Genomic DNA, 24,493 nt, shown 5'->3' with positions numbered 1-24,493 from the left:
AAAGCACGTTTTTTTCTGGCACGTGTTTCACGGACCACACCACTGCGTGGTCCATGGAACATCAGTGATGCCAGAAAAAAATGGACATGTCTCCGTGCAGCAATCACGCACACGCGGGTACGCCGCACGGAGACACGTGCAGTGACAAATCACTGACGTGTGAGCAGACCCATTCATTATAATGGGTCTGCGTATGTCAGTGATTCTGGTACGTTTAAAAAAAAGCACAAACGTACCAGAATCACTGACGTGTGAAAGAGGCCTAACTCAGTGTTGATCGGCTGCGTGGTCTTAAAGGGGAAATAGTTGTTTCCGGCAAAACTAAGTAATTGTGCAGGAAAACAGTAAAAATACCGGAGAGGCACAGGGCTGCTACATGCGGTATACTCGCTACGTGTGTCTGTGTGTGTGTGTGTGTGTGTGTGTGTCTGTGTGTGTGTGTGTGTGTGTGTGTGTCTGTGTGTGTGTGTGTGTGTGTGCGTGTGTGTGTGTGTGTGTCTGTGTGTGTCTGTGTCTGTGTGTGTGTGTGTGTGTGTGTGTCTGTGTGTGTATGTGTGTGTGTATGTGTCTGTGTGTGTGTGTGTGTGTGTGTGTCTGTGTGTGTGCATGTGTGTGTGTGCGCGTGTGTGTGTGTGCATGTGTGTGCATGTGTGTGTGTGTGTATGTGTATGTGTGTGTGTCTGTGTGTGTGCCTGTGTGTGTGTCTGTGAATGTGTGTGTGTGTGTGTCTGTGTGTGTGCATGTGTGTATGTTTATGTGTGTGTGTCTGTGTTTGTCTGTGAATGTGTGTGTCTGTGTGTGTCTGTGTGTATGTGTGTGTGTGTGTGTGTGTGTGTAAGGAAACCAATATTACATTTCAACTTCATACGAAATGTCCAATGGGCCACGACATGCCCAATCAAATCAGGTTTTTCCTGGGGTCCGGGACATGTGCCCCCATATGAAGAGCTGTATGGGAGGGAGAGGTTTTTGTGATCTCAATAACACATTGTTATTTTTCTCGTGAGATGATAAATTATAATACAATATTTTTTACAATATATTTATTGTATACGGACAATTTGTTTTCATATTCTCATCTCATCAGAGATTCCAACCTGCTGTGAAATAATTATTACCTGCAGTGTGATTTTTGGAAATCTATTAGCACTGTGTCTGTTAGGGGCATGTGCACACGTTGCGATTTTGTCATATTTTTGTCGTGGTTTTTTTTCTGCGTAGTTTTGTCACTAAACCTTAAGGATTTCCAGATGACAAAGTAAAGTCTCATACACACTTTGCTTATTTTCCATTTGCTGCATATAAATCTGTGAATGTCCATTTTATCTTTTTTGCTGCAGGCTTTTTTTAGCCTTTTTGCTGCAGAATTCCCCCATATTAATAAGTAGGGAAATATATACACTAAAATCGCATGTAAAAAAATGAGGCAAAAGTGTGCAAATTGCGTTTTTCCTGCCAAGAGATGCAAAAACTGCACAGACGTTTCTGCATCAAATACCTAACGTGCCCCTCAGTATTAACAGAACAATACCAGTATATAGATTTCCAAACAAATTGTCCAGTTTCTAAGTCTCTCCAATATACCATTGCGAGCCTTCACCAAAGTTTTCATCTGATTTGATTTCTTACATTAATCACATTAACTATGTGATAAAACAAACACAATGAATCATAACTTGGCGGGACGCTCCATGAGAAAACATGTCTGATCTGCTTTGTATTCTGCCCGGATTACGCTCCGCCTGATAGCACAGCTTTATCTGACGGGGAGCCATAGTGATGAACTTTCTCATAATAAGAAGTATTGTTCAGAATATTATGAGAACACAGAACAGATCATAAAAATGCTCCAATCCAAAAGCAAAATAATGCCAATAACACATTCTAATAGGAAAAGTCACGACAAGAACTGATTTCCTTTAAAATTGCAACATTGTGACTGCAGATAGAACATATACTAAAAAGAGGATGATACGGCTTTCTATATTCTGTCATATATATTACACTAAGTTAACTCATTAAGCTCAGCTCTGCCATAAGGCTGCTTTAAACACTGCGACATCGCTCAAGCGATCTCGTTGGGGTCACGGAATTGGTGACGCACATCCGGCCACTTTAGTGATGTCGTTGTGTGTGACACCTATGAGCGATTTTGCATCGTCGCAAAAACATGCAAAATCGCTAATCGGTGATGCCCCCCTATTCCCAATTATCGTTGCTGCTGCATGTACGATGTAGTTCATCGCTCCTGCGGCAGCACACATCGCTATGTGTGACACCGCAGGAACGAGGAACCTCACCTTACCTGCGGCCACCTGCAATGAGGAAGGAAGAAGGTGGGAGGGATGTTACGTCCCGCTCATCTCCGCCCCTCTGCTTCTATTGGGCGCCCGCTTAGTGACGTCGCTCTGACGCCGCACGATCAGCCCCCTTAGAAAGGAGGCGGTTCACCAGTCACAGTGACGTCGCTAGGCAGGTAAGTAGTGTGACGGGTCTGAGCGATGTTATGCGCCACGGGCAGCGATTTGCCCGTGTCGCACAACCGATAGGGGCGGGTACGCACGCTAGCGATATCGGTAACGATATCGCAGCGTGTAAAGTGGCCTATAGGCATGACCTCTCAATACAGGGTCTATGTTGGCATTCTCTCTGCCCCTTTATGGCACATTTGGGACTTATTGGATCATCCCCTATCACTCAGCCGTGCCTCCATAATACCACGTACTTTGGAACATACCACCTTTTTTTATTATGGTTGCTCCTGAAATCAAACCCAATCCGGCAACCCCATATTTTTATATATCAAGTGGGTTACATCATTACATGAGTGGAAAAAAGACATAGGTCCATCAAGTTCAATCTTCCTCTACCAATTATATTATGTCACTAAATAATTTATAAATGACAATGTTGTGTGTACTGAGGAAATCATGCAGCCCTTTTTTAAAAGTTGTTAAAATGTCAACAACTTCCTGTGGTAGGGCATTCCACAGTCTGACTGCTTTAACTGTAAAGAACCTATTTAGCTTCTGAAATCTCCTTTCTTCCACTCGCAGTGTATGCCACCCGATCCTTAGTATTGTCTTTGGAGGGAATAAGTCATGCATCCGTCCTTTGTATTGACCACACGTTTAATTGTCTTTCAGCAACCAAATATGTCTCTAGTTGCCATTATAAGCATTAACGTTTTGCATGAGGGGTTGTATTAAATGCAGTTACAGTATTTAGCAGATCACATACAGTATACTCTGTGTTCCAGACCATTATAGGGAATCACTAGATCCTTGATACTTGATTTTGTCATGGGTAATTGGAGGAGTTGGGTATTAAGATGCTATATGAAAGCGGTACTACATCAATATGTTCCCCTACAGGAGTGCCCCCAACTCCAATCCTCCAGAGCCTCCAACAGTTCATGTTTTCAGGATTTCCTTTCCATTTCCCAGGGGAAATATCCATCCCCTATGCAATATTAGGGAAATCCTGAAAACATGATCTGTTGGAGGCTCTTGAGGACTGGAGTTGGGGGACGCTACCCTTCAGTCTTGTTTCAACAGGAATTTAACAGAGTTTGAGAAAGGCAAAATGGCATAGTGATAAAAGTATTTATTCCTCGAATTTTAGAGGCTGAAAAATGTTTTGTTTTGTTTTGTTTTACTTTGGTTTTATTTTTGTTTGGGAAATCAAGACTTAAGAGTGCTTTACACGCTGTGACATCGCTAACGATATATCGTCGGGGTCACGTCGTTAGTGACGCACATCCGGCGCCGTTAGCAACAATGCAGCGTGTGACAGATAGGAGCGCCAATCAACGAGTGCAAAAACGTGAAAAATCGTTGCTCGTTGACACGTCGCTCCTTTTCCAAATGTCATTGCTGCTGCAGGTACGATGTTGTTCGTCGTTCCTGCGGCAGCACACATTGCTGTGTGTGACACCGCAGGAACGACGAACATCTCCTTACCTGCGTCCACCGGCAATGAGGAAGGAAGAAGGTGGGCGGCATGTTCCGGCCGCTCATCTCCGCCCCTCCTCTGCTATTGGACGGCTGCCGTGTGACGTCGCTGTGACGCCGCACGAACCGCCCCCTTAGAAAGGAGGTGGATCGCCAGCCAGAGCGACGTCGCAGGGAAGGTAAGTCCGTGTGACGGGTGTAAGGGATGTTGTGCGCCACGGGCAGTGATTTGCCCGTGACGCACAACCGACGGGGGCAGGTACACTCGCGATCGATATCGGTACCGATATTACAGCGTGTAAAGTACCCTTTAGATTGTGTGCAAACACTGTGCTTTTATTGCACTTTTTTATGTGTTTTTTGGTGCAGATTTGTTACAAGACTGCAAGGGCGGCTTTGCACACTACGACATCGCAGGTGCGATGTCGGTGGGGTCAAATCGAAAGTGACGCACATCCGGCGTCACTTGCAATGTCGTAGTGTGTAAATCCTAGATGATACGATGAACGAGCGCAAAAGCGTCGTTATCGTATCATCGTTGCAGCCTCCGACATTTCCATAATGCCGGTGCAGCGACAGGTACGATGTTGTTCCTCGCTCCTGCAGAAGCACACATCACTGTGTATGAAGCCGCAGGAGCGAGGAACATCTCCTTACCTGCCGTCGGCCACAATGCGGAAGGACGGAGGTGGGCGGGATGTTTACATCCTGCTCATCTCCGCCCCTCGCCGCTATTGGCCGCCTGCCGTGTGACGTCGCTATGACGCCGCACGACCCGCCCCCTTAGGAAGGAGGCGGGTCGCCGGCCAGAGCGACGGTCGCAGGGCAGGTGAGTGCATGTTAAGCTGGCGTAGCGATAATTTTCGCTACGCCAGCTATCATACGATATCGTACCTGCGACGGGGGCGGGAACTATCGCGTGCAACATCGCAGCATCGGCTTGCGATGTCGCAACGTGAAAAGCCGCCCGTAGAGTATTTTCTCCTTGCAGATCTGGTGCAGAAAGTAATCTGCAGCATGTCAATTTTTCCAGTGGTTTTCTATAGTTTTTTCATCCATTGATGTTAATTTGAAAAACGTGGCAAAAATCAAAAATGCTGCAAAAACACATCAAAATCTTGGCAAAGAATCATTTTTGCATTGCGTTTTTCTTGCCAAGAGATTTCTGCAACCAAATACTCAACGTGTGAATATAGCCTAAGGGCCGCTTTACACGCTACGACAATTTGTGACGCACATCCGGCCGCGTTAGTGATGTCGTTGCGTGTGACACCTATGAGCGATTTTGAATCGTTGCAAAAACGTTCAAAATCGCTAATCGGTGACATGGGGGTCCATTCCCAATTATCGTTGCAGCTGCAGGTACGATGTTGTTCGTCGTTCCTGCGGCAGCACACATCGCTGTGTGTGACACCGCAGGAACGAGGAACCTCACCTTACCTGCGTCCGCCGGCAATGAGGAAGGAAGGAGATGGGCGGGATGTTACGTCCCACTCATCTCTGCTCTGCTTCTATTGGCCGGCTGCTTAGTGACGTCGTGGTGACGTCGCAGTGACGCCGAACGGACCTCCCCCTTGAGGGAGGGATTGTTCGGCAGTCACAGCGACGTCGCTGAACAGGTATGTGCGTGTGATGCTGCCGTAGCGATAATGTTTGCTACGGCAGTGATCACCACATATCGGCCGTACGAAGGGGGCGGATGCTATCTCGCTCGACATCGCTAGCAATTGTCGCAGCGTGTAAAGTGGCCCTTAGACAGTGTATCCTACAATAAGTGTTGTCTCTTGATTATTCCTGCTCTTGTAGTCTCCTGACATTTTTTTAGCATGAATAATGTTCTTGCAATTTTACTTTATTTCTTTTATAATTAAATCGATCATCGTATTGCATTTGGAAGATTTGGTTCCATCCTTCCTAACGTATGTTTCTATTTCACAGGTGTAAAGGTGCATCACACTATGGCCTTAATAAAGAGCGCAAAAGACGTTCACAGGACGGCTCCCCGGACTGCAGCTCATCTCTGGACTTAACCATAGCAGCAGTGTCATCTGAATTATCAGCTGCCTCAGCTACAGCCTTAGTGTCTGATGAAACGGGTCAGGATAACCCTGTGTACAGCTCACCCACAGGAGACAGCCATTTGGGAAGTGGATCTGATGAACATTGCAGAATTAATCGGAACAGGAGTAAGCCAGCCTCAGCTTTATTGCAGTCATTTATTATTCATGCCTCCACTGCAGTCATTTCATATTAAAAGCAATTTACTAGGCTGTGAATAATGCTCAGTTCAGACTTGCTTAGTGTCAATGGCAGAACCGTGCTGACATAAGAAACTTTGTAGTCTCTACCTTTCATGAACATTGAGACATACTTATTAGTGATGAGCGAGCACTACCATGCACGTGTGTTCAGTGCTAGTGATGAGCGAGCACTACCATGCACGGGGGCTTAGTGCTAGTGATGAGCGAGCACTACCATGTATGGGTGCTCGGTATTAGTGATGAGCGAGCACTACCAAGTATGGGTGCTTGGTATCAGTGATGATCGAGCTTTACCATATCTGGGTGCTCGATATTAGTGATGTGTGAGCACTACCATATACGGGTGCTTGGTATTTGTGATGAGCGACCACTACCATGCACGGGTGCTAAGTGCTAGTAAGAAGCGAGCACTACCATTCATGGGTGCTCAGTTCTAGTGATAAGCAAGCTCTACCATGCACGGGTGTGGACTCAGTGCTACTAATATGCGAGCACTTCCATTCACGGGTGCTCAGTGCTAGTGATGAGCGAGCACTACCATATACGAGTGCTTGGTATTAGTGATGAGCAAGCATTACCATGCATGGGTGCTTGGTACTGGTGATGAGTGAGCACTACTATGTCTAGGTGCTAGGTACTTGTAACAATCATTTTACCGATTGAACACATGGTAGTGCCCCATGCATAGTAATGCTCACTCATCTCTAATACTTATCATTGTTAGGCCAAATCTCTTTGTGACATTTATACAAAATTAAAAGTTTGCTTTTCATCAGTATGAGGAATCTGATTTTTATCTAATTTTGGTCTTTTGTTACCATCTGTTTATCAGACAACAACCTGATGCAAGTCTCCAAAGCTTCCCATAGAATAAGGCCTCAGATGTTCATGTTTCACACATGTGTTCTATCCAAGCTTGTTTGTTTTTTATCCAACTTTCTGAGCAAACGTGCATATTCAAGTGAATGAATTCATAAAAAACTAATGTATTTTACTAAGAAATGTTTCATGATTTGGAGAAGTTTGGAAATTTTTGGGGCATAAACGAAATATGGATGCCACACAGATGGTAAAATTGGATACAGTGATGAAAATCGGATCCAGCACACTGATGAAAAATAATGCATATTTTCATGTACAACAAAAATCATTGCTCTAGGCCTCGTTCACACATCGGTAATTTTTCACATACAGTATACAAAAAAATGGTCTAGTGTCATCAGTGTTTGGTAGGTTGTCAGTTTTTACCATGAGTGATTGGTCAGTTGTCAGTTCTTAAGGCCCCGTTACACGCTACGATATATCTGACGATATGTCGTCGGGGTCACGGATTCCGTGACGCACATCCGGCATCGTTTGATATATCGTAGCATGTGACAGCTATGAGCGACTGTGAATGAGCAAAAATACTCACCTTATCATTGCTCGTTAACACGTCGTTCATTTTCATAATATTGGTCAAATTCATGGATGCAGGTTGTTCGTCGTTCCTGAGGCAGCACACATCGCAACGTGTGACACCCCGGGAACGACGAACACAGCTTATCTGCATCCCGCCAGCAATGCGGAAGGAAGAAGGTGGGCGGAATGTTATGTCCCGCTCATCTCCGCCCCTCCGCTTCTATTGGGCGGCCACTGAGTTACGTCGCTGTGACGCCGAACGCCCCTCCCCCTTCAGGAAGAGGATGTTCGCCACCCACAGCGAGGTCATTTGTAAGGTAAGTACGTGTGATGGGGGTTACCGACTTTGTGCGACACGGGCAACAAATTGCCCGTGTTGCACAAACGATGGGGGCGGGTGCGATCGCACAAAAAATCGACGCGTGTAACGGGGCTTTTACCATCAGTGATTGGTCAGTTGTCAGTTTTTACCATCAGTGATTGGTCAGATGTCAGTTCTTACCATCAGTGACTGGTCAGTTGTCAGTTTTTACCATCAGTGATTGATCAGTTGTCAGTTTTTACCATCAGTGATTGGTCAGTTGTCAGTTTTTACCATCAGTGATTGGTCAGTTGTCAGTTTTAACCATCAGTGATTGGTTAGATGTCAGTTCTTAAGCCTGCTTTACACGTTGCAATTTCCCCCATCGTATGTGTGGCATGTTCAATTTGTTGAATGTGCCTCACAAACGATTAACCCTCGTCACACGTACTTACCTTCCATACGACCTAGATGTGGGCGGCGAACATCCAGTTCCTGGAGTGGGAGGGACGTTCGGCGTCACATCAACGTCACGCGGCAGCCGGCCTATAGAAGCGGAGGGGCGGAGAAGAGCGGGACGTAAACATCCCGCCCACCTCCTTCCTTCCGCATTGTCGGCGGGAGCCGCGGATGTTCCCAGGGTGTCACACACTGCGATGTCTGCTGCCTCGGGAACATTGCACAACTGCACGTTCAATCTTTGAGGAATGAACGACGTGCATGCGATGAACGGATTTTCGTTCAGTCGCAATTGGACAGAGGTTTTACACGCTACAATCATACTTATGATGCCGGATGTGCGGCACTTACGACGTGACCCCGCCGACACATCGTAAGATTTATTGTAGCATGTAAAACGGCCTTTACCATCAGTGATTGGTCAATTCAGTTTTTACCATCAGTGATTGGTCAGTTGTCAGTTTTCACCATCAGAGTTTCATCAGTGATTTTCACTTGGGGATAAATAAATACATTACAAGTCTTTTCATGTGCATGGGAAACCTTGGTCTGCAAATTAGACCAAACTTATACATCTCCATGTATTCTTTTATATATAAATGCTCTTTGACGCTAACATAAGTACAGCGAGAACAAGTACATGAAAAGCAGATATGGGAATAGGGCATAATCCTCGGCTCACATTTTGTTTTAGGCAAGTTGGCTTGTTCGCCAGTAATAGTCCTGGCATATATACTTACCATGATGGTTGCAGCCATTGCCTGAGTTGTGCTACCTGCAATTTGGACAGAAATATTCTGATGAAAGATTCCCGTTAAAGGGAATCTGTCAGCAGGTTTTTGCTACCTCATCTGACAGCAACATAATGTAGTCAAGGAGATTCTGAATACAATGGTGTATCGCATAGATTACTGGCTGCAGCTGTTCTGAAACAATCAAATAATTTAGATTCATGATCACAGCAGAGCCAAGAGCTGCCCCCGCCCACACTATGCTCTCAATAGAGATTGTGCATTGTCAGTGAGGTGTCAATCACAGCAGGGAGCTTGTCAGACTGCCCTGCACGTGACTTTCTCGTCCAGCAATGCGATAATCACATGGTAATAAATGATTTAGTTTACTTAAACAATAGCTCACACACAAATAAGAGAAGCACAGTTGCTTTTTGTTTTTAAACTCTTACAGCATGCTGTCCTCAGCTTACATAGCAAAATCTTGCAGACAGATTCTCTTTAAGGCATGTTCAATTATGCTACTTTTTATATAGTGATTTTCCAAATTGCTTTTGAAAAGTATGCATTTTTATTGAGATTTAAAAAAAATTGCTGCAAAAACCCAGCACCATCACATCATGTGAACAGTGGTGAGAATAAAACAAGAAACTACATAGGAAGCTTCAAAAAACTAATGGCTAAATAAATTGAACTTATTATTTGCTAAGTGATCTAACATATGATCTAACATATAAAAGTGTATTTGATGAGAATTTGATGTTGCAGATTTTCTGCATGATTTCTAAACCTATTATGTAAATTAAATTACTTGTGGTTTTTTACATGTGTTTATTTAAAAGAAGTGACATAAAGACGAAACATGTACACAGCATTGTCGGTTTGACATTTGCTGTGCATTATGTCAATTTTAGTTTTGACACAATCCACCTGATAAAGACCCTTACGCTTCCCTAAAAAAGCTAACAAGTGAATTAATACACATTTATATAGATATAAGATTATAGGAAAGTAAATCAAACACGGATAAAGTGGAAACACATTATCCCCTTTGTGACATTTCAGCTTGGCTGAGACTATGAAATACTGTATGTAATATTAGTTGGAAATAAGTGACCTGGTGTCACAGGCTTATTATTATAAAATCTCCAGTATGTTAAGAGCGTTCGCAGCTCTGCCTTAAGCCTTATACACTATAACCTATTAAAGGCAGAAAAGTGTATTGTAGAATGTTCACAATTAGTCATCATGAAAGTAAAGCATATTTTCCTTTTGCAGGTCGTAACTTTGAGCGTTCCACTGTCAGAAGCCTGTCATTTAAGAAGCTGAACCGAGCTCTCAGCGTACTGCGAAGAACAAAGAGTGGGAGCGCTGTTATGCATTCAACTGACAGGGAGCGAGGGATCCTGCAAAATGCAAATGTCACCGAAGATTGTATAGGTTGGTTTCAGTGCACAGGTTACTGTTGTTATTGACAAATTATGACTGGTAAACACTGGATATAAATTAAATCACAAACTGTATATGATGACCATTGAACCAATGACTTTTACATTGTGGTCTCCACGGATTCCGACAGGCCCCACTGACTTGTGATGTTCTGTCAGGTTCCACTGTGGTGTTTTAGATGTTGACAACATATTAATTCCCTTTAAAGTTGAAAGAAGCAAAAACAGAGGCTTTAACACATGTAAAAATGCCTGAAATGTCCCAAATTGTTTGGAAAACTAATATTCTGTGCAATTTTTACTGCAGTCCTGGGCAGTTCCACCAACTTTTTGAAAAATGGGAGGTGCTGTTATGGGAAGGGGTATGGCCAGGCACAACAACAAATTCAGCATAATTTACTTAATAAAAATTGTAGAAATGATGATAATAAAAATGTACTGCAGTTACTGGACTGAATGGCGTACTTATCTTGCGGTAGCACATGGCAACTGAAAAATAAGCCAAAATCATTAAGAGGAGCATGGCTTATATTAAATAAGCACTCCTATCAAAGTTCTTACACTCTAAATATATTGCAATCATCATATTACATAGCACTGTGTACTTACAATTGCTCATTTTGCCTGTCTACCCAATTAATTCTTCTCTTTTCTTTACTCTATGGAAAAACAGGAAGTGTATTTTCCTTGCATGCTGCTCCACTCCTTCCCCCTGCTAGGGACTTTTGTAATGACTCCTGACTCATGCAGGAAAAAAAGACTTCATGTTTCTACATAGAGCTTAGAAGGATTTAGCTAGAATGTTTTTAATCAAGTGATGTCATAGACCTTATGGAAAAGAAAAGAATTAAATGCATAGAAGGGCAAAATTAGCAATTGTAAGGACATTTGTGCCGCCCCGATGTTAATTGGGCTGCTCGGATCCGGGATCGTCATGGCTCGAGGGGTCCGGACCCGGCTTGGTGGACACTCCAATCCGTAAAAGGGGTTATTTACAGGGGAAAAGTTTGTGACACCACCTGCGGGTTGCAGTAATGGGAGAACCGCTGCTGCTGGAGAGAGGACCGGGGCAGATGGTGTGAAGCAGCAAGGTGTCAGTCCCTCCGCAGGTAGGGAAGGCCCCAGCTCAGGGGGTTGGTAGAGTTGGGAGGACAGGGTGCAAGGACCAGGGTACTCGCTGTGGGTAGTCGTGGTGTTGGATGAGGTGGAGAAAGGAGACAAGCACACTGTAGGTAAACCAAAGTCTCTGAGTACAGCTACTGCTGCTGCTGGGAGCCCGTCCAAGTACCCGGTCCCACCAGTGACACTTAGTGATTCGGAGCCTGCCTCCATGCACAATTTGTTGTCCGTTGATGGTCCCCGTGGCTTGAAGCTGTTGGGGGCCCTGCTCACTATGTGTAGTGTAGCCGTGCTCCTAAGGGCTGGCACTTGGGACCTCAGTGGGTTGCTGTGTCTGGAAAAGCCCTGTCCCCCTCGTTGTGCTGATGCCCTCATCCTATGATCGTTTAGCGAAGTCCTTCAAGATCCCCCCCTTTCAGGTGAACTGTCAGGACGTTGAATCGGTTCCTGACCTAGGGTCCTGTACCCCGTCGTGCTCGGTACCAGTCAGTCCTGTTGAGCCCTTCTGGTGCCGACAGTCCCTCCAAGACTAAGTCCGTCACACCCCTGTCCAACGTCCCTGCAACCGGTCCCCGACTCCTCTGGACCCAGATCACTGCTTGCGACCCAATCAGCCAATCAGTTTTTCTTAGCTCCCCAGGAGCTAACTTTCCCAGCTCCTCTCTCTCTGGAGCTTACTTCTCCAGTCCCTCCTTACAGTCTGCACAGTCCCCAAGTGGCTGGCCCATTTCCAAGCTAGTCCAACCCCCCTGGTGTGTCTGGCAGTGACTGATGTGAGGTGATTGGGTTTTGTGGTGCAGATGGGAGTGACACTGGTTTCCTGGGTAGCTGGAACCATGAGGGGGTAGGCCCTGCACCATGGGTAAAGGATGCAGTTCTCTGTAGCACCCTGATGTATTCAGGGGCGCTACACATACCCTATGCAATTTCCATACTCCTGCATTCACTAACCACAGGTTAAAGCCTCGATAAAGGCTCAGAGAGCCGAAACGTTGGCTATTTGTTGGTTACTCAATGTTGCAGAAAAACTAAAATAATAAAAAAAATACAAAAATTACTTGCTGTTTATAATATTCTCCAGTTGTGTGCCAGAATTACTTTTCCCAAAAATCTACAAACAAACATTTAGAAAATGACCAAAGAAAAAGCAAAAACGATGCTTAGGATGTCTCCTGATGCAACTTCCTCTTGCGCCCATACCTATAACAATTTAAAACCTCTACAAAGCCTCTTCATGAAAAGAAAAACTTATCCAAAAAGTCCCCCCAAAAAGGCGTTTGCCAAAGCAGTCATTGTTTACTAACAAAGGAAAAATTCTGTGCAAAGATAGCATTTGGTAGTAACTATACAATCTAATAAAAAATGTAAAGGATTCAAATTGATTACTATAGTAGATGATTAATCAACTGATCATTGCCGATGCACTCTACCTGCAAAATTGCATGGCTGTTACCAATCAATCTGACAACTCACTAATAATAATGATAATATATATGTCACAAATCTGCAAGCAAAAAATTGCATTGGATTTTTCAACTGTTCCTGAGAGATATTTGCATGCTGAATACGTGAAAAATACTAAGGAAATTACATTACGTCAGGTTTTCTTGCAAAAGTTGTGTTTTGGGTATACCATTGCTGAATTTGTAATGGAACACACAAAAATTGTGATCTATTTGAAAACTTCTTATTGAAAAATTATTTCTAAAATGAAGATGAGCACAAAAGAAAAAAGAGGAAAGTGAATGGGAGGGAAGAAGGAACTAGGGACAATGATAGAGGATAGTGTGGAGAGGGAGATTTGAACTACATCACAATTGTATAGCAGAGTCAATTATATAGCAGAAATATTTGAGGAAAGTTTATTTTACATACTTCAAATTGCAGCTTGGTGATCAAGACAAGGCCTTGGCTCCTCATAAGGTGTGCAGGAGATGCGAAGAAGATATCCACTTGTGGTATAAAGGCAAGAAGCCATCTTATTGCTTTGCTATGCCAATGATGTGGTATGAACAGCAGGACGACAGCAATAAGTACTCTTTTTGTTAAGTCGATGTTAAAGGTTTCATTAGCCGAAATAAAAAAGGACTACCTTATCCTACCCTAAATTCAGCTATTCGTCCAGTAGTTCACAGCAGGGAATACCAATACCGCATCTAGCCCCTAATTTGGATGATATCAGGTTAAATAAAGAAGAAGATGCAGGACCAGCTCAGGAAGATCCTGGCTCTGAAGTTTCTATGGAAGAGGAGCCTCAACTTTTTATCAGAACGAGTTAAATGGTCTTATTAGAGATTTGGTCCTTTCCAAAGATGCTGCTGAATTGTTGGGATAAAGACTCAAGAAAAAACATCTTCTGTCACCCGGAACATCGTTTTCATGGTGCAGACATAGAGACAGAGTGAATTCACATAGTTTTATTCTAAAGAGGGAAATCTGGTTTGTGGTTGTGATGTCCTTGGATGCTTATCCCAATGGCGCTTACTTACGAGATTCTTCTAAAACAAGCCTAAAAGCAGTCTTGCTGTATAATGAAAATGAATTTGCATCACTTACTGTTGGACACTCTGACATTCTGAAGAAGAGTTATGAAACTTTGGCTCTGATTCTTGAAAAAATCAAGTAGGAAGATCATCGCTGGATAGTATGTGGCGTTTTCAAAATGCTAACTATGCTATTAGGTCTATAGACGAAAAGACTGACGGCACTCACCAAACTGAAACGTCAACAGGTGCATAACTGAACATGACATAAAATACAAAAAAGACAGTTTGCACAGTTTGAAATGCTAAAGTATGAAAATCATGATTGCTTGAACATAGACCTGCATTACTGCTACCTATAGAGTAGGTACCAGTTACGAGACATGCCGTGATGTAGCTACTGGGCAGATATAAAAATGGCCATTTTTGTATGCTAAATATCTCATTTTTCTTAGATTTCACTTAGCAGTAATGCAGGTCTATATTCACACAATCATGATTGTCATACTTTAACATTTCAGAGTGCAAACTGTCTTTTTTGTATGCTATTAGGTCAACAGTCAGGATATACAAAGTATAGCTGCTTTCTGTGCTTTTGGGATAGTCAAGCTGAGATTTTTCATTGGAAAAAAACTGACTAGCTACCGTAGTTTGAAACGCCGAACTCCGGGCCAAGAAAACGTCATTGGTAGAAGCCTGGTTCCTCATGAAAAAGTTCTCTTACCAACTCTTCACATCAAACTGAGTCTTATGAAACAGTTTATTAAATCTCTACCAAAAGATGGGCAAAGCTTTATGCACCTCTGCTCCAAGGTCTCAAACCTTTCTGAGGCCAAGCTGAAAGAGGGAGTTTTTGAAGGATCCAACATACGTAAACTTTGTTCTGATTTCTTTTTTGTTTATGAATGAAACTGAAAGAGAAGCATGGGATTCATTTAAAGGCAACCTGTTAGGTCCCATATGCAGTCTAACCTAGAAGCAGGGTGATGTGTGGGGTAGTAAGCCCTTCCTACCCATCCCTGTGTTGTAATATTGTGTAATATGAATGTATAAAAATATGTTTTATTACTTACATGTTCCCTATGCAGATGATCAGAGGCTCTAGCCCCCTGGGCGTTGCATCGCCTTGTGGGCGTTTGCATGGTTTCTGTGGTATCACGCCCCTGTGGGCGTGATACCATGAATTTACATGAGCGACATCCCCGTTGCTTCTTGAGATCCCGCACGTGCGCACTTACTATTCCTGCAGCCTTTTTATCTGGGCGCTTGCTTCTCAGTTTCAGACGCACTCTGCGTATGGTCCTTACCGCAGGAGTATGTGCGCATCTGAAGCTGAGATGCAAGCACCCGGATAACAAGGCTGCGGGAATGGTAAGCATGCCCGTTTTAACAGCGAGATGCAAGGGGTTAACAGGCACGAGTGGAGAGCGGATCCACTGGTGCCTGATAGCTGCACATGTTAGCTGTTCAAATCAGCTGTATGTGTAGGGATCGCTGCCTGCTGCAGCCGGCGGTGATTAACCTGACACGATCCATGACGTACCCAGGATGACGTGTTGTGAAGAGGTTAAGGAAATGGAAAGACGTTACCAGGGAACATGAGATGTGAAAATGATGAGTGACTATTGCTGGATGCTGAAGCTTCCCAGGAGAACACTGAAAGACAAGAAAAAATTGTTTCACAGGCCAACAAAGTAAATACTAAACATTGATCAATCATTTGCGTTTCATGAAAGACAAATTTAATTGTGTTGTACTTGATAATAAAATGACGATTTTTTTTGGACCGATCAGTGTTAATTAAATATATAGGGTAAAAACAAAAAGTACAGGCTTCCGGGTGCGTGCGGGCATCTGGGTGCGTGCGGGCGTCCGGGTGCCTGTGGCTGAGTGCGTGCATGCGTGCGGCCAGGTGCCTGTGGCTGCGTGCCGGCTGCCTCTCTGTCCCGGCAGCCAGCTGCTTCTCTGTGCGTCCTGCGGTGACTGTGCAGTGGGTATCCCAGTGTGTCCGTGGTCCAGTTTCAAATGATGGCTCCGGGTGTCAGTGCGTGCGCAGATGGAGCTCTCACCCAAGAGCTCCATCTGCACACGCGCCGCTCTGGAGTCAGCGCGTGCGCAGATGGAGCCCTTAGATGAGAGCTCCATCTGTGCATGCGCCGCTCCGGGTGCCATCACTTGAATCGGGACCGCGGACACACTGGGACACACTGCATCGGCCTGCTCCACCACTGAGCCGTCGCCGCTGCCGCCGCTGCCACCACTGACCTGTCACTGCCACTGCCACTGTGACGCCCTGGACATCCCCAGGGGTCACAGGTCACTATACACACCACATACACCCCCACCCCAGTAAGGTACCATCAGTCAACAAAGACCTGATTGCCTCCATCAGAGTCAGACAGGCACACCAGGTGGGCGGAGTCAGGCGGATAGACATGCCCCCCGAGGAGTCTGCTGGCCTGAGGCAGGAGATACAAGCAGATTGAGTTTGGAGCCTAGGACCCCCGATCAGTCAGGCAGGCAGACGGTAGTGGCCGCTTGCAGGAGACCGGGAATACGACCGATGGAACCGTAAGGGACCGGGACAGGGTAGTGGCCCGCCGGAACCGAACCGGGGAGCCAACTGGATACCGGGGCACCAGGCAGGGTACTCAGACCCCGAACTAGGCTATAAGCCACCACCATAGTCAAATCAACTAATTGCGGTCTGGACCTCAGGGGTTCATTTCCACCTAAGTCCCGATTGAAGGCAACAGCCCAACCCATCCAGATAGGTGCCACCGCCAAAGGCCAGAGATCCAAAGGGCCAGTGTCTGCGGGCAAACGTGCTCCTACGACACTTATACGCCGGGGAGCGGACTACCGGTGCCCAAGCACTGTAGTCAAATACACACACAGGTGCAGGAGAAAGGTGGACATTGCCAACCTGACTGGAGAAGATGCAGCCGGCTGCGGGCCCCGTTCATCACCCGGTTTGGTTTACCAGCGACTCCAGTGTCTTGTATCGGAGGGAGTACACCAGTGCCCTCAGGCACCGCACCGCGCTGCACCACAACACTGCGCCCTTCACCCCGGCCCTCGCCAGCTGGGCCCCGGGACCAACATCCCTCTACCCACGGAGGGGTCAACACCTAGCTGCGCCCCTACACCGCTCACCGCAGTGGTGGTGTCCATAATCACCACAACCTGTGGGTGGCGTCACGAACTATCATCCCAAAACCAAATACCCGCATCCCCCGCGCGTAACGCCAACCCCCTTGCAGAGCGACGTGACCCCCGGGTCCGTGAGAGGCTCGAGCCGTGACCCGCAGTACACGAGCACAGATCCGAGCGGCTCGGCGGCCACAGCCGAGGCCGCGGGGCAGTACACCACCACTGAGCTGTCACCGCTGCTGCCACCACCGCTGACACTACTGAGCTGTCACCGCCGCTGCTACCACTGAGCCGTCACCGCCGCTGCCATCACTGAGCTGTTACCGCCGCTGCCACCACTGAGCTGTCACCACCGCTGCCACTGAACTGTCACCACCGCTGCCACCACTGAGCTGTCACCGCTGCTGCCAGCACTGATCTGTCACTGCCAGTGCTACCACTGAGCCGCCACTGCAGCTCTCCCTACTGACCCGCTGCTGCCACCACTGACCGCCGCTGCCAGCACAACCTCTGCCTCCTGTGACCCTGCTTCACCACCACTGCTGCCCCCTCTGGTAAGACAACATCGGAGTATAAGATGGACCCTATTTTTTTTTTATTTTTTTATCTCTAAATTTGGGGTGCGTCTTATAATCCGATGAGTCTTATAAAATGAAAAATACGGTAATTTTTAGATTCCGCACACCAAAATACATTAAATTCACTGAAAACCTCCTATGCAGGTTTTTTTAAAGATACTTTTGGCAGACTTCTTTCATTTCTTTAACATATTTATGACAACATATTCCTCGACACTTTACAATTCACATGGTACTTACAATCTGCATGTCAACTTAGTTTTTGGATACATGAGGACAACAGTATATCCGAAAAATAAAAAACTGATATAGTGAGGTATGGTAAAGCCAGTTGGGGCAGCACTGACACAACTATGATGCAATAAAAAAGTTAATTTGCACAAGAGTTTTGCCACAAAACGGTGGTATCGCCTCCAGAACAGCACAGCCATTCCAGCTGACTGCCTGCTTTTTGTGTTCTGCCCTACTTTCCAATATTCTGACCTAGAAATACATCCTTGACAGTGGGCACATATTGAGTGTTAGAGGGTCTTGATTTATGAAGTTGCTATACTAATACAGCTGACATGTCCAGATGAAATCTTGTAAGAATATAGGCTGCAATTACACATCTGCTAAACATTTTAGTGCTCGATTTATAAACATGGACCCCATGTTCTATACTATTAATGGTTGATGTCATATTCTTTTGAAGAATAAAGTTCATATTTGTCAACAGATTGATAACAATATACGTGATGACATACCCACATATGGTTTATATTTCTAAAGAGAATCGGACATTTTTTTTTAAAGTCGATATGTATGAACGGCTCAGTGTTTCACACTGTTGTTTTGCAGCTTCGGGGTCCTAGGTTCAAATCCCACCATGGACAGCATCTGAAAGGAGGCTGTGTGTTCTCCACATGTTGTGTAGGTTTCCTCACACAGTCCAAAGACATACTGATAAGGAATATAGATTGGGGACAGCAATGTCTGTAAGGGTGGCTTTACACGCTACGAGATCGCTAGCCGATGCTAGCGATGGCGAGCGTGATAGCACCCGCCCCTATCGTTATGCCGATATGGGAAGATCGCTGCCGTAGCGAACATTATCGCTACGGAAGCGTCACACATACTTACCTGCTTGGCGACGTTGCTGTGACCGGCGAACTGCCTCCTTTCTAAGGGGGCGGCTCGCTCGGCGTCACAGCGACGTCACTAAGCGGCTGACCAATCAAAGCGGAGGGGCGGAGATGAGCGGAACAAACATCCCGCCCACCTTCTTCCTTCCTCAATGCTGGCGTGTGGCAGGTAAGGAGAGGTGCCTCGTTCCTGCGGCGTCACACGTAGTGATGTGTGCTGCCGCAGGGACGAGGATCAACTTCGCCCAAGCGACAGCAGTGATAATTGGGAGAGGACCCCCATGTCAACGAGGAGCGATTTTGGACGTTTTTGCAACGATCCAAAATTGCTCCTAGGAGTCACACACAATGAGATCGCTACAGCGGCCGGATGTGCGTCACAAAATCCGTGACCCCAACGAGATCGCTGTAGCGATCTCGTAGCATGTAAAGCCCGCTTAAGGCTGAGAGAACATGATGAGATTTTTAAGCAGCGCAAAAAAAGCAGCATCTAACAGTTCCAATGAAGTGGATGGGATTAATAGAAACTGTGCTGTTTTACGCAGCGTAAATTGACTTGTGGTGCATGCTTCAAATCCATTGTGACATTGGGTTAATAATTTGTATGAGAGACTATGAGGAGTGTAATAATATTAATAATAATAATTTAATGACATATGGATGCAAAAGTTGGACAATAAAGAAACAAGACAGAAGAAGAATCCACGCCTTTTGAAATGTGGTGCTGGAGAAAGGATGTTGTCAATACCTTGGATGGCAAAAAGAATAAACAAATCAGTTTTGGAGCAAATCAAGCCAGACATGTCACTTTAAGCAAGGATTACCAAGCTACAACTTGTCTACTTTGGCACTTCATATGGAGAGACATCACTGGAGAAGGACATTATGGTCGGAAAACTAGAAGGAAGAAGGCAGAGAAGAAGACCAAACCCAATGGCTTGATATTATCAAGGTTACTGGCGGAGAAGACCCTGGTGGACCTATCTAGGCTTGCAGAAGATAGATCTTCCTACAGAGCACTCATCCATCAAATTGTCATGGGTCAAGATCTAGCAGAAGACCATTAGAAGAAGAAAGGAAAATATTAATTTTCATCTTTGTCAGCTTAGCTGGATGTACTTGGACCTGGGGGCATCATGTTTGGTGAATGTTTCATTGAATTCAAGAATCTAGAATTTGTTAATCATATGATATCATGCGAACCACTTGTGGTTCAACTCCTATAAAAGAAATGTAATTTCATCAATATGAACGTTGTCTACACAGTCATAATAACTATATGTGCTGGGTCCCTCAGACTTCACATCTCAGCGCTAAGCTTTTCAGTCAGAAGACGAAGGCATTCGATTTTTCTTTTACACCTTTACTCTCAGGATGGCATATATCACACACTCCATTTAGTTTATTGAACTTTTTTATCTTCTTCCTCCTGAGTCTTAATGTTGATGTTAATGGGACAGTTAAGAGCAGCATGACTACTAAATATAAAGAGTGGAGCATGAGACAAGTTGAAGATTAATGAACGGGGAGACGGGAGACAAGGGAAGAGAGAACAGAAAGTGAGCACGCATAGAGATGAATAGTCAAGTTCTCTAGGTGACCGGGTGACTGAATCCCAGCCCTATAGCCACTATTATAGCAGCTACTAGCTTGCTGTACCTCAGCTACTGAAAGAAAAAGTTTGAATCCTGGACCATAAAAAGTTGTCCCGGACTTGTACCGCCCCAGCAGCGGTCGAACCGCTCGGATCCGGGTGTCGCTACTCGTGGCTCGAAGGTCTCCGGACCCAGGGGCTCGGGGTCACTCCGAAATGTGATGGGGGGTTATTTACATGGGAGTTAGGTTGTTTGAGACACCACCCGTGGTGTGCGGTAATAGGGAGTACCGCCGCTGCCGTTGGGAGTACCCGGGGTGATGGAGTGGGGCAGCCAGATGACATTACCCTCCATGGGTAGGGATCAGCCCCAGGACCCTGAATGGTGGGATGGATTGCAGGGGGAGCGCAGACTCGCTGGTGGCAGGAGTTAATCAGGTACTCACTCAGAAGGAAAGCAGACACTGACAACGTGGTAAAACAAGTCTCTGGGTGCCTCTGCCCTCTTGAGGAGCTCGTCCGGGTTCCGTCCCCTGCAGCACTGCCTTATGATCTGGTCCTACCTCCTTGCACAGAATTTAGAAGTTGAATCTCACATATATTATGGACACAGCCCTGCATCATGACTAATGCTGTATATCACGATGCCTGTGTAAGTTTTTATCTGGTTCCTTTGTTCCTTTCTGTTTTAATGACAATTATGATGATCATCATGACTTTATTTTCTTGTGTGTAATGTGTTTTGCTCTGGACTGAAGGAAAAACTCCAAAACTGAACTGTTGTTTTACTCCAAAGAAGCTTCCGGAGTTATTCTCTTTCCTTTTATCACTAATTATCCTCTTAATTTTCAGAAAAACAAAACTAACTTACTGTACATTTGAATAAAATAAAGAACGCAATAATGAATTTTTTGTCATTTTTATATATTTTTTCAGTACTGCCAAGTCTTACCCACCTTATTCCGGATGGAGAAATTACTTGTATTAAAATCAATCGCTCAGATCCAAGTGAATGTCTTGGCATCAGGATTGTGGGTGGGAATGAGACCCCCCTAACCCAGATCATCATACAACACATCTACCAAGATGGGCTCATTGCTCGAGATGGGAGACTTCTTCCAGGGGACATGATCTTGAAGGTAATATATACTTGTATTTCATGTATTCAAGGAAAGCTCATCTAACTGATGGTTCTTTTGGGTACAAAACTATTATATTGTTCCTAATGAAAATTATATGATTTTTAGTCTGTTTAAATAAAGTTTGTAAATTGAACAATAAGATCTTTCTTTGATCCATCTAATGGCCAATGTTACTGATCACATTTTGGATCACCACAGGCCCACACTTCTAAAGTAGTAGATCTTCCAACAATAGGGCATATGTATCAATACTGTCTCATTCATTTCGACTAGACAGTCTTACATTTATCTTGATTAATCACAGTGATTTGGGCTGCTTGTTAAACCTGACACATCTTTAGGCTGTCTAGTCTGAAGGGCTGGCAGAGTCCCTTTAATCGGCCAATAGTCACCCAACGCTTGAGCAGTTTGCAAGGTGAGGAGCTTAAAAAATCATTGTTTTTGGTAACACATCATTCTGAGTAACCAGGGAATGTGCTACAGAGGACAATGATATTATATAAGCACAGAATAATCATATTACTGATATGTTCTTGGAAGAGGAACCAGCCTGGCAAAAAAACTATGACTTGACCACCACTCAACTTAATTTACACAATTGTTGGTCATTTAATGGCCGTGGTCAGTCTAATTGCAGCCTAGGATTATACCACTTATTAATTGTCTTACTGTGTGCGAGAAATTTGTGTCAAAATTTTTTTGCACATTTTTCGAGTCACATTTAAGCCACACTCTAGGAAAACCATGCTTATTTCTAGCTATGTCACACAGCCTTGTTGGACAAGATGTAAAAAGAATCTAAAACAAATATTAAATTTGGTGCAAGTCATGAGACAATTTTTTTATGTAATTATTCTAATAGTTTTTAGACATAGAGACCAGTATATAGAAGATATACCAGGGTATAGAAGACATGGAGGAAGTAGGAGAAGGTAACGCTAAAGAAAAAACTGTTACCTACACTGTAATGTAAAAAAATGTTTGCTATATCATGTAGTATCCAAAACTATGCCACTTGAAGATGTGGACGCCGATTCATCAAAGCGATTATGCCAGAAGTCTTGTGTAAATCACTTTGCAAAATTTTGGGCCAACGTACAGTTACATAAAAATGTTATGACTTATTTAGCGTCTTCATGCTCGTTTCATCCAGCTCCACCAAATTCGGCAAAGATTGGGTGAGATGGAAGCTTAAAAGGTAAGCTTTGTGGCAAGACACAAGGAGGTGCAGTCCAGATTCTCCTAATTCATTAAGAGGAGATGCGTCTGACTCTACCATGCCCCCTCATCAAGACCGGTGTGAACAATGCATTTCTTGATAAATCAGGATTGTGGCAACTTATACATGAAGGATGAATTACAGAGACTTCCTGGGTATCAGATAATGGGCTCTGGACATGTGCAGATATGACAAATATGTAGCTACGTTGTACTCAAATAACTTGATGACATGTTATAAACATGATCCTGTTGAGTTCTCATTCCACACCAACCTTGTATATTTTCCAGGCTGCATCTTTTATTTTCTACTCACGATGATGAGCAATATGTCCATTTTGGACACTGATGATCATCTTGTTACGCTTTTCTATATGTCATATACAGTAGTTGATATAGTTAATGTGTAACGCTCACCGCTGGTGAATGCGGTGAGCAGGAGTGGACCCACTGGACCACACATTTTATGGGTGGGGCTTAAATAAGGTGCCACTCTAAGGATAGTAACAGGGACTGGGGCAGTTGAGCAGGCTAGGAAGACAGCAGAACAGATGGACACAGCTTAGACAGGAAGGACACTGGCAGGACAAACAGGGCACAACATGAAGCACAGTCTGAATGGATAATGTCTGGACAGGCAGGAGCAGGTAAGGAACTTCCGACATGAGTCATCAGGCTCAGGTCACCAAGCATGGGACATCATGCGCAGGACATCAGACACAGGTGCAGCCAGGACAGGACATCTGGAGGAACTCCAGTCATCAGGGTCCAGATCATCTGGCATGGAACTCTAGTCATCAGGGTCCAAGTCATCAGGCACGGATCACCAGGCATGGGACATAAGGCACAGAACATCAGACACAGGTGCAGCCGGGAAGGCTGAGGCAGACAGGATGATAGTTGCAGCAGGTAGGTGCAAGATAAAGGGTGGTACCAGGAAACAGACAAGACAGGTCCAAAGAAACAGACAGGAAAAACACAGCAGAGCAGTACTGGTTGCATGCAGGACTGGTGCTGAAGGCTGTGAGACCAGAGCAGACAGGTAGGACCAACACACATCTAGGGTCTGAATCCTAATTCATTGTTCTGGCCCTCCCATCAGGGGAGTGAGCCTTAAGTGCCTGGTGCCTCCCAGGGATAATCTGGGGACACCTTTGCCAGGTGCACATGCTTCCTCTGAAAGGTACAGGAAGTATTCACTCCCCCTTGATAGGAAACCCCGAGCAGCATGCTCAGGGCCTGAGGCCTAAGCAGGAGCTGAGCACCCACACACCAATTGGCTTCCGTGGGGGGAACGAGACGGTGATTGCACTACACATGAACTGCACTGAAGGGACGCAGAGGACCACGTGACATGTGGGTGGCCATTCAGGTAAGCAGAGGACCATGCAGCACGAAAATGGCCTTACAGGAAAGAGAAGGGAGCAGGGATATGGCGCTGTTACGCCGCGGAGCACCAGTGCACTAGGGAAGCCGGTGCTACATGATGCTTGTACGTTGATGTGATGCCCCTGCGGTAACCAGGTGT

General features: G+C 45.0%; 1 protein-coding gene across 3 annotated transcripts in view; it reads left to right on the top strand.

Annotated features, from left to right (window-relative positions):
* The window catches only part of LNX1 (ligand of numb-protein X 1), a 309,648-nt gene that overhangs the window by 132,905 nt on the left and 152,250 nt on the right, over positions 1-24,493 (top strand). For all 3 annotated transcript variants that reach the window (XM_075347037.1, XM_075347036.1, XM_075347038.1), the window contains 3 exons: positions 5,892-6,139; positions 10,385-10,546; positions 21,542-21,744. In XM_075347037.1, the coding sequence (XP_075203152.1) occupies positions 5,892-6,139; positions 10,385-10,546; positions 21,542-21,744 (613 nt within the window). The remainder of the gene's footprint in view (positions 1-5,891; positions 6,140-10,384; positions 10,547-21,541; positions 21,745-24,493) is intronic.

The sequence above is a fragment of the Anomaloglossus baeobatrachus genome, chromosome 1 (assembly GCF_048569485.1).
Source record: "Anomaloglossus baeobatrachus isolate aAnoBae1 chromosome 1, aAnoBae1.hap1, whole genome shotgun sequence".
NCBI classification, from domain to species: domain Eukaryota; kingdom Metazoa; phylum Chordata; class Amphibia; order Anura; family Aromobatidae; genus Anomaloglossus; species Anomaloglossus baeobatrachus.
The sequence above is the reverse complement of the archived record's forward strand: the minus strand, read 5'-3'. Positions and strand labels throughout refer to the sequence as shown.